Source organism: Diaphorina citri, unplaced genomic scaffold, assembly GCF_000475195.1.
Source record: "Diaphorina citri unplaced genomic scaffold, Diaci psyllid genome assembly version 1.1 scaffold1943, whole genome shotgun sequence".
Classification (NCBI taxonomy): Eukaryota; Metazoa; Arthropoda; class Insecta; order Hemiptera; family Psyllidae; genus Diaphorina; species Diaphorina citri.
In genome coordinates, this window is record NW_007379369.1 from 31,651 (window position 1) to 42,055 (window position 10,405).

A 10,405-nucleotide genomic window follows, 5' to 3' on the forward strand; every position below is an offset into this window, starting at 1 on the left:
GTGGTTTATTCAAGGTACTAAAAATGTTGAGACATTTGGATTGGCCAGTTTTCAACAGAGTAAAGCCTTCCTTATGTTCATTCAGTTTTGGGTGGAAAAGGGGTAGACACATTAGAAGCCCCTCAGATTTTAGGAGCACTGTAGGTATATCAATTTAAAAACGTGCTCTATTGAAGTTCCAAATTTTTAATTACAAAAAAATGTACCTAATTGCAAATTTTGAGGTTTCCTCAGGAAGATTGTTGTCATCTCCTGGAATCGAACCCAGATCCACTGAACATCTTACCACTGGACCCATATGTGTAAGAATGAGGGGAAGCGAAATGAATGGGCAGCTAGACATCGGCAGGATATTACAATGAAAATTCCATTTATTTCAATTATGTAATATGAATACCCGAGCTACGTACATATAATACACTTGGCCCTTCGCTAACAGAGCAGGATTTGGAGGAATTTCAGGGTTTCCCAAAAAAAAAAAAAAAATGTACGCGTTAAAAAAGGCTTACGCACTTTTTAATTGGCCTAAGTTTCATGGATCTACAAAAAAAAAAAAAAAAGATACTCACCATGTGTTTGAAAATTCACCAATAACGTCGTCGACCGAAACTTTCGGATGTTCACTGGAAAGCTCCCATCACCCGGATGACGATAGCTTACTCTCTGACAACGAAGATACCCTATCCAGAACCTCCTCGGTCTCCCTGGATAAAGAATGGGATACGCCATCCCCTCGCCTTCTATCTCCGATAGCACGGTGCGACCGTCAATATCTTGAAAAACCGCCCCTTTCCTGGATAAAGAATGGGATACGCCATCCCCTCGCCTTCTATCTCCGATAGCACGGAGCGACCGTCAATATCTTGAAAAACCGCCCCTTTAATACTCACCATGTGTTTGAAAAGTCACCAATAACGTCGTCGACCGAAACTTTCGGATGTTCACTGGAAAGCTCCCATCACCCGGATGACGATAGCTTACTCTCTGACAACGAAGATACCCTATCCAGAACCTCCTCGGTCTCCCTGGATAAAGAATGGGATACGCCATCCCCTCGCCTTCTATCTCCGATAGCACGGAGCGACCGTCAATATCTTGAAAAACCGCCCCTTTTGCCCTACAATCTCGTCACAACTTACTCCAACACTTTGGATATCATCAGCGAACGAACCGAGTCTTCAATCTCTGACGGCGAAACGTCTCTGAACGCGGACATAGTGAACGCCCGACTAGATGAGTCTTCAATCTCTGACGGCGAAACGTCTCTGAACGCGGACATAGTGAACGCCCGACTAGAAGAAAGACCCAAAGTTCAACAAAACGAGAGATATGCCCGTCTAGAGGAGCTACCCAACGTTCCAAATGAGAAATATCCCACGTCCAACTAGAAGAAAGACCCAAAGTTCAACAAAACGAGAGATATGCCCGTCTAGAGGAGCTACCCAGCGTTCCAAATGAGAAATATCCCACGTTCACTTTCTCATTCCCTCATTCTCTTACTTCTCCCTCTCCTCTCTCTTTACTCCTGCTCTTTCGTTCCTTTCTCTTAGTTACTACTACCTCAGACAAAAGCTAAAATGTCTGCTTTGGAAAAAGTACGTACGTACAAACCCGACTAGAAGAAAGACCCGAAGTTCAACAAAACGAGAGATATGCCCGTCTAGAGGAGCTACCCAACGTTCCAAATGAGAAATATCCCACGGGCGAAACTCTAGACATCTTCAGTGAGAACCAAACCGCGGGCGACATTCTCTTCCGTGACCAAACCCCCCGGGGCGAACTGCGTCCCAACAACATCGCCACAGTGCTCCATCGCATCAACGCAACGCCCACAGCGGTGACTACCAATATATTCAGCGAGATCAACGCTGACATCGCTGGTGGCAGACTGATGACCGCGATTGTCAACAGATGTGACACGGATGAGACAAGCAGCATGGAAGAATTGGATGAAGAATATGATTATAAACTGGATGAAGAACAAGAGAAAGAAGAACTTGATGAAGAAGAGAAAGAAGAACGCTGATGAAACACGAGACGAAAGACAAATGAGGGAAAGGTTTCGCAGACATGTCTGTGGAATTTGAAGTAGGTAATAAATATGGTAATAGATCTTCTCTACAACTCTGTGTGTTTTCAACTGGTAGATTATATTCCACTTAAGAATATGAGACGTTGAGAGGCATGACTTAGAATGTCAAAAGACACATGAGGTGCTTACTTAGCATAATATACCTAATACCTACCTATACATAAGAATAATACACATTATGTACAAAATAACACACATGTAGAGTCAAAGATGGAGTAATTACAGGCTCATGCCATATTTCTGTTGTGCAGATTCTAACGTTTTTGCTTGTTTGTTCAATTATTTCTGGTAGACTTTGAAATAGGCATGTATTTGCCCTAAGGGCACCCATAACTCTTTCTCTCTTGAACGATAGTTTATCTTTTTAATAAGACAATTGATAAATACCTACCTGTTTCATAAGCATAATGTCTAAGTCTAAAGACTTTGAAGAAAAGATAGAATGAAAGTTCAACTTTTTTTTTCTTCTACTTCTTTTTTAAGGAGTTTGATGAAGGGAACCGTAACCAAGGAGGTTTTTTCGTACCGAAATTGAAGAGAGAGACGAACAGGATAGGAGAAAGCCAGTCATTCCCAGAACGAACCTTATCTGTTTAGGATGAAGTTCGCCCCGGGCGGGAATCAAACCCGCGACCTTGCGCTTACAAAGCAGACGCGCCACCGTCCACAAGTTAACTATTAGACTGTCTTCTGGCTTGATTCGTTCAAAAAAGACCTCGATGGATTGGACTGAGTGATAAATTCGACTCAGTGATCTAATGCGATACACTTTTGACTCAGTGATGTCATAGTGATACATTTATAACGCATCATACATAACTCGTGACTCGTGACTCACTCTAAGGATACATCAAGTCAGATGAGTCACTCTTCGAAATGAAAATCCTGAGTCGATTAATAATCTTAACACCCCCTCCTATAAATAATCTTAACCCCCTCCCTCCTGTTTCCTTGAACTGTTTCTATGCTGATGAAAGTGAGATATATTTAATGGGTGACATATTGAAGAGCAGCGGTACTCAAAGTGGTGCCACCCAAAGTCCCTGGCCACACTTTTGAGGTTAAGGCAAAACAAAGGATGACGGAAGAATTTCGTTATTGAGAATGAGAAGATTATGATGTAACTACTTTGTTATGTCTATGAACCTATGTACTTAAATGTGTAAAATTTGTAGATTTCAACGCATGTTATACGTGTGTATACTCTTATATAATTATGTTTAATAGATAATAGCTACATATAACTTGTCTGAGATTATGAACTTCGTTTACCTATCTACCCATATTAGAATGTATGGATGGAGCAAAATTTCCTGGTACTTTCCAATCTCTCCCTCCCTCACACCCTCCCCTGATTTCCGGCACGTTTCAAACCTGCGGGAGTAATGACACTTTTCAGTGTCATTCTGGGTTTCTACTGCACGAACAATCTGAAGCGGTCACTACAGAACCGCCAATCTAATGGCCAAGTGTCGCTATTCATGTGGACTTTGCTTATCAGCTGGCTGAGGGATGTGAATTTCCTATTTCCGTTTTAGTCACCAAACATCAAGACTTTCGGTAAATCAGTCGAAATATTGCTATTTGATTTTATCAACAAATTTTACCATGTTGTACATCCTGCTTTTATATTTTTAATTTCAATCCTTCATCCGCCCAGGGAAAACTCCCTCACACCCTCCCCTGATTTCCGGGACGTTTCAAACCTGCGGGAGTAATGACACTTTTCAGTGTCATTCTGGGTTTCTACTGCACAAACAATCTGAAGCGGTCACTACAGAACCGCCAATCTAATGGCCAAGTGTCACTATTCATGTGGACTTTGCTTATCAGCTGGCTGAGGGATGTGAATTTCCTATTTCCGTTTTAATCACCAAACATCAAGACTTTCGATAATCAGTCAAAATACTGCTATTTGATTTTATCAACAAATTTTACCATGTTGTACATCCTGCTTTTATATTTTTAATTTCAATCCTTCATCCGCCCAGGGAAAATTTCACTCTGAACTTTTCTTTTCTTCAATAAGAAGCACTCTTTGAGAAGCACACCGGTTGTGAATTCAAGATGGCGGTGGATTTCAAGCGATTTGAAATAAACGCCACGGTGTCTGTGACCAACATTCAATACTTGGCTACCCTGATGCACCATTCTGACTATGAACCGTTCTACCTATGCGATCCCCTCGTGCCACAGAACCGTGACGAGAAACTCCGAGATGTAGCGAAGACGGCCGACGATTTCCGATTCGACACGGAACTGACCGACAGCTCTAACTGGCTCGTGTCGGCACAACGCGCACCCTGATGCACCATTCCGACTATGAACCGTTCTACCTATGCGATCCCCTCGTGCCACAGAACCGTGACGAGAATCTCCGAGATGTAGCGAAGACGGCCGACGATTTCCGATTCGACACGGAACTGACCGACAGCTCTAACTGGCTCGTGTCGGCACAACGCGGAAGAGCAGCGGTACTCAAAGTGGTGCCACCCAAAGTCCCTGGCCACACTTTTGAGGTTACCCTACCTGAGGTCCGACACTCCGGCCTGAGGTTTAGCAGCGCGCACACGCATATACTTTCCCAATACGGTCCATCTCCATCCCGACATAAAAACATAAATCAAACTACTACCTACATATTTTTTTTATATATACTGCTCGCATAGGACTGAAAAGTCCCTTTACTCCAGCAGTAGGCTACTACTATTATAATTGTGGTCAAATTCTCAAATTATATTGAGGATAAAATTCCATACCTCATCGGCTGGGATTGAACCCACGCCCTCCTGTTTACCAGGCGAGCGCCTTGACCACTACACCACCGAGGCAGGTTTGGAACATGTCGGGACCGAGGTTTGGAACATATTTGGAAACATGTCGGGACGGAAACAGACCCAGGACGTACATATGAGTGTGCGCGCTGCTTAAGACGTTATACGCTCCCCTGGTAAACAAGAGGGCGTGGGTTCAATCCTAGCCGGGGTATTTTATCTTACCTTTCGTTCAAAATATAGTTAGGTATCTAAGCGCACGACAGTGTGCCAGGCGAAGTTCCAGTTAGCACGTCTGTGTATCTTTACACGAACCGATCAGTCAGGTTTTTCTCATTTGTGTTTCTCGGTCCCACTCGGGCTGGATGAAGGTAACGCCAGTAGTTGGATAGTTTGGGAACATCTGTTTCTTCGCCAGCAAATTTAATGGCTCATCTATTATTCCACACCTCTGTTGTTATAAATCCTCCAGAGCTCCTCATACTATCTCATCTATGGACACTACGACCAAACCGGAACAAGTGGAGACATCCGAGCTAGATTATGATGCGTTGGAGAGGGAACGACTGAGCAATCAAGATCCCAGAGAACGAAGACACGACCTGTTTGAATGTGTAAAGTTTGATCGGAAAACAATAGAGGAATTGAGAAACGCCAGCAAATTTAATGGCTCATCTATCATTCCACACCTCTGTTGTTATAAATCCTCCAGAGCTCCTCATACTATCTCATCTATGTGTCATGCGTCTATAACAGCATGTAAAACACATTATAGACGTATGAAAACATAATGTACATGTAGAACAGATTATAGAGGGTATATTATTTATCAAACATGAAAGGAATAAGTTTGTATTAACTTATTTGTTGGTACACACACTTGGTAAAACAATTCAAATACCTACTAAAAATGATTTTGGGTGAGTAAAAACACTTGGCTTTATGTTTTACGTATATTTACGAATATACGTAAAACATAAAGCCAAGTGTTTTTACTCACCCAAATAGATTGCAGTTGAGGGATTGCCCTCAAGCTTTACGAAGAAGAAGAAGAAGAAAAAGAAGAAGAAGAAGGAAGAGAAAAAGGGATTTTTTTCTTTTCTTGCAAATGAAATTCTTTGTAAGTAGTTCGCGAAAGTTCCGCTAGAGACGGATGAAAGTTGAAAAGTTTCAAAAAACGCGCGTGTCCGTGGAAATTTGTTCTCTACAGAATCCAACCTTTACATTTGTTTCAAAGAAATTCCGATAGAGGGCGCCCTATGAACCGTTTTCCGAAATCCCTTTTTGAAGTAGGTACGTTTCAGCCTTTCTTAAATCTTAACTCAACGATTTTGCAAATTCTGCTTTTATGTAGGTAGGTTAGCCGTATTTCCCTTTCGGAATTTCCGTTCTCCTGAAGCTCTTTAGGCGTGATAGCGCCTGTCGTAAACCATAATGAAAACAAGGGGAAACGAGCTCCAGAAGAGTGGGGAATTTAGAAATTCATATACGGCCTCTTCTTCGTTCGTTTGTCTGTAGAACGGTTTATCCAATTTTGATAAAATTTTGGCCACATCCACCATCCAGCGGGTCCACGGTTCACAGGCTGGAGAATCAGATTTTTTTTGCCTAGCACATTGCATACATACAAGTTTTCCGGCGTTTACACAAATTGTTCAAATTCCTAGTGGGATTTTTCAACCCTTAGAGATAATAAATTATAGTCTAAACTGGGTAGTGTTTACCTGCCTAAAGCAGTTGTAGCTTGGGGACACGGGTGGCCCCGTGGTAACCCACTAGCTTGCCACGCAGAAGGTCCCGGGTTCGATGTCCACCATCGACCAAAATTTGCACTCATATTTCGATTCCCAAAAGTTACATGAAAATGAAATTCTTTGCAAGTAGTTCGCGAAAGTTCCGCTAGAGACGGATGAACGTTGAAAGGTTTCGAAAAAACGCGCCAGAAAAATCCGTGGAAATTTGTTCTCTACGAAATCCAACCTTTACATTTGTTTCAAAGAAATTTCGACAGAGGGCGACCTATGAACCGTTTTCCGAAATCCCTTTTTGAAGTAGGTACGTTTCAAGCTTTCTTAAATCTTAACTCAACGATTTTGCAAATTCTGCATTTATGTAGGTAGGTTAGCCGTATTTCCGTTTCGGAATATCAGTTCTTCTGAAGCTCTCTTGGTGTGATAGTGCCTGTAGTAAACCATAATGAAAACAAGGGGAAACGAGCTCCAGAAGAGGGGAAATTAAGAAATTAAAATACGGCCTCTTCTTTGTTCGTTTGTCTGTAGAACCGTTTATCCAATTTTGATAAAATTTTGGCCACATCCACCATCCAGCGATCCACGGTTCACAGGCTGGAGAATCAGATTTTTTTGCCTAGCACATTGCATACATACAAGTTTTCCGGCGTTTACACAAATTGTTCAATTTCCTAGTGGGATTTTTCAACCCTTAGAGATAAAACTGGATAGTGTTTACCTGCCTAAAGCAGTTGTAGCTTGGGGACACAGGTAGCCCCGTGGTAACGCACTAGCTTGCCACGCAGAAGGTCCCGGGTTCGATGTCCACCATCGACCAAAATTTGCACTCATATTTCGATTCCCAATAGGTACATAATATGTAATATGTATTTCAACGGGTTATTTTCTGGTGTTCTCGTGTTGACCCAGCACCTAAATGGTAAGTATTGCGTCTCTAATCGCCCATCTGAGGAGGGACATAATATGCCACCTAATTAATGAGGTATTTATTTAGATTTACCTATAAATGAATCTAATTAAGACTCTCCGAAGACACGTGGGTAAATGGTTGTTTCTATCTGTTTCTTTCTTTCTTTTTCTTTCCTTTATCCTTGACTTGGTCCGTCTCATTTCTTAGAGGTATTATTTTTTTAATTTCACTTATTTATTTTCAACTTTTTCTTCTTTATTTTGTCCTATTACATCAGTGGAATTTCTGAAACTTTGTCTTTTTTTTTGCTTTAACTCTAATAAAATCTCATACATAGGTACGTACCTACCTATTTGTAAAACGCCGTTCAAACACTTGAAAGCCCGTCTAAAGCCAGCGTTCCGAGAACAACATCAGACTTTACACGCGGTTTTATCCTGTACCTTCGACCGATTTCACCTCAAATATTTTCTATATTATACCTACCAGACTCTACACGAGATTTTATCCTGTATCTTGAACCGATTTCACCTCAAATATTTCCTATATTCTCAATTTCTCGGATACATTTATCCAATTTCACCCCAAAACCCAAATCTTTCCCACCTTTAGAGCCAGCCTAGTTAGCTTAGTTGGTAGTGCGTCTGCCTTGTAAGCGTTAGGCCGCGGGTTCGATTCCCGCCCGTGGCGGATTTTATCCTGATGGGATAATGTTCGTTCTCGGAACGGCTGGCTTTACAAACAGTACCTAATAAAGGCGATACATTAACAGATTGGTCCCAAAAGAAACATTTTCAAAGGCGAATATTGCAACTAACAAGAGAAAGCAAGGAGAACAAGAAAGAGAAAAATATTGTGAAAGAAATAATGAAAATAGAAATAAATACAATAATTATATGAAAGTTAGCTACAGTAGAGCCTTGATTATTTCAACTTTCATTCAACTCTCTATTATTTCAACTCCAAAATCCATTGTTTTTTCTGTCTTTCAAAGGATATTTTATCTCCATCAGAGGAAAAAGATCATAGAAAGTGATCATTTCAACCTCGATCATTTCAACTACCGCCGGTCCCAATTAACTGAAATAATCGAGGTTCTACTGTATCTACAGAGAAATGCAATAAATGTTCTATTGGAATAGAATAGAACAGGGGTTTCCAATTAGCGGCCCGCGGGCCACATGTGGCCCACCAGACCATTTTTGTGGCCCGCGAAGCCTTTTGGGATTCGTACAAACTTACCTGGAAACTGAAAAAGAAAAAAATAAAAAAAACATCTAGGACTCTAGGTGAGAACTGACAGCTGTTTATTCCTGGGTGCACTCAGCGTAAGGACGGACAATGAATTTCTAGAGCTTCTTGAAATCCCAACAAAAAAGGCCTTAAGGTCCTTTCCCACTTGTCGTTCGGAAAAAAAAATCGTGTCGTGTGTTGTGGGAACACTCTCATTTACATTACATTGCCTACACAGGACATTCGGGGAAAAAAATCGGATGAAACTCACGACAAGTAGAAACGAACGGGCATTTAGATTGCAGTTGAGGGATTGCCCTCAAGCTTTACGAAGAAGAAATAGAATAAATGTCCGGAAAAATATAGTTGAGGAAAATAAGAAAGGATTTTTCTCCTTCTAGGGATATGTAAATAATAATAAAAATAAAATGAGAGAGAGAGAGAGAGAGAAAGAGAGAGAGAGAGCGAGAGAGAGAGAGAGAGCGAGAGAGAGGGAGGGAGAGAGAGAGCATGTTTTCAATACAGAATACAACAATAAAGGATAATATCATGTATTTAATACGATCTTTTCTTCTCAAATCTGAGATGGTCTGATAAGTACTTCTGTCTGTCCGTCTGTTCTTCTTTAACAATAGAAACTTGTCTGTCGAAATTTGAATAGAAAGCAGAGTCCACACAAAGAGTCTAAGACCATCGATCGGAATCGCCTGAGCTTATTGCGGAGGAAGCTTCACAGATAATATCATGTATTTAATACGATCTTTTCTTCTCAAATCTGATATGGTCTGATAAGTACTTCTGTCTGTCCGTCTGTTCTTCTTTAACAATAGAACCTTGTCTGTCGGAATTTGGATAGAAAGCAGAGTCCACACAAAGAGTCTAAGACCATCGATCGGAATCGCCTGAGCTTATTGTGGGCGAAGCTTCAGGGACAGATGAGGAGGAAGGAGAAGGAGGAGGAGAAGAAGAGGAGGAGAAGAAGAAGGACGAGGAGAAGCAGGAAGAATAAGAAATCGCGTTTTTTTTTCTCCACCTATTTAACATATTTTTTATTTATTTATTTAAAATACATATTATGTAGAACATCTCCTAATGTAGTAAAATTAATTTATTACGATCTTTTCTTCTCAAATCCGAGATGGTCTGATAAGTACTTCTGTCTGTCCGTCTGTTCTTCTTTAACAATAGAACCTTGTCTGTCAAAAATTTGAATAGAAAGCAGAGTCCACACAAAGAGTCTAAGACCATCGATCGGAATCGCCTGAGCTTATTGCGGAGGAAGCTTCACAGACAAATGAGGAGGAAGGAGAAGGAGGAGGAGAAGAAGAGGAGGAGAAGAAGAAGGACGAGGAGAAGCAGGAAGAATAAGAAATCGCGTTTTTTTTCTCCACCTATTTAACATATTTTTTATTTATTTATTTAAAATACATATTATGTAGAACATCTCCTAATGTAAAATTAAATGCTGAAGAAGAAGAAGAAGAAGAAAAAGAAGAAGAAGAAGAAGAAGAAGAAGAAGAAAAAGCCGAAGAAGGTTTGAACTTAGAAATTGTAATAAAATGAGAGATGTTGGGTCTTTTGTTTTGTTTTCATCTTCTTCCCCTTCGTCTTCTTCTTCTTCTTCTTTTTCTTTTATTTCTTCTCC

The 10,405-nt window shown here is 40.9% G+C and overlaps 1 protein-coding gene across 1 annotated transcript; it reads left to right on the forward strand.

The window, feature by feature from the left end:
- The first annotated feature begins 715 nt into the window (after window positions 1-715).
- Window positions 716-2,124, forward strand: LOC113470930. The gene is made up of 3 exons (XM_026829728.1): window positions 716-757; window positions 843-1,225; window positions 1,612-2,124. The coding sequence occupies exons 1-3, from the start codon at window positions 716-718 to the stop codon at window positions 2,024-2,026; spliced, it is 840 nt and encodes a 279-aa protein (XP_026685529.1). The 3' UTR covers window positions 2,027-2,124.
- Window positions 2,125-10,405: the final 8,281 nt, after the last annotated feature.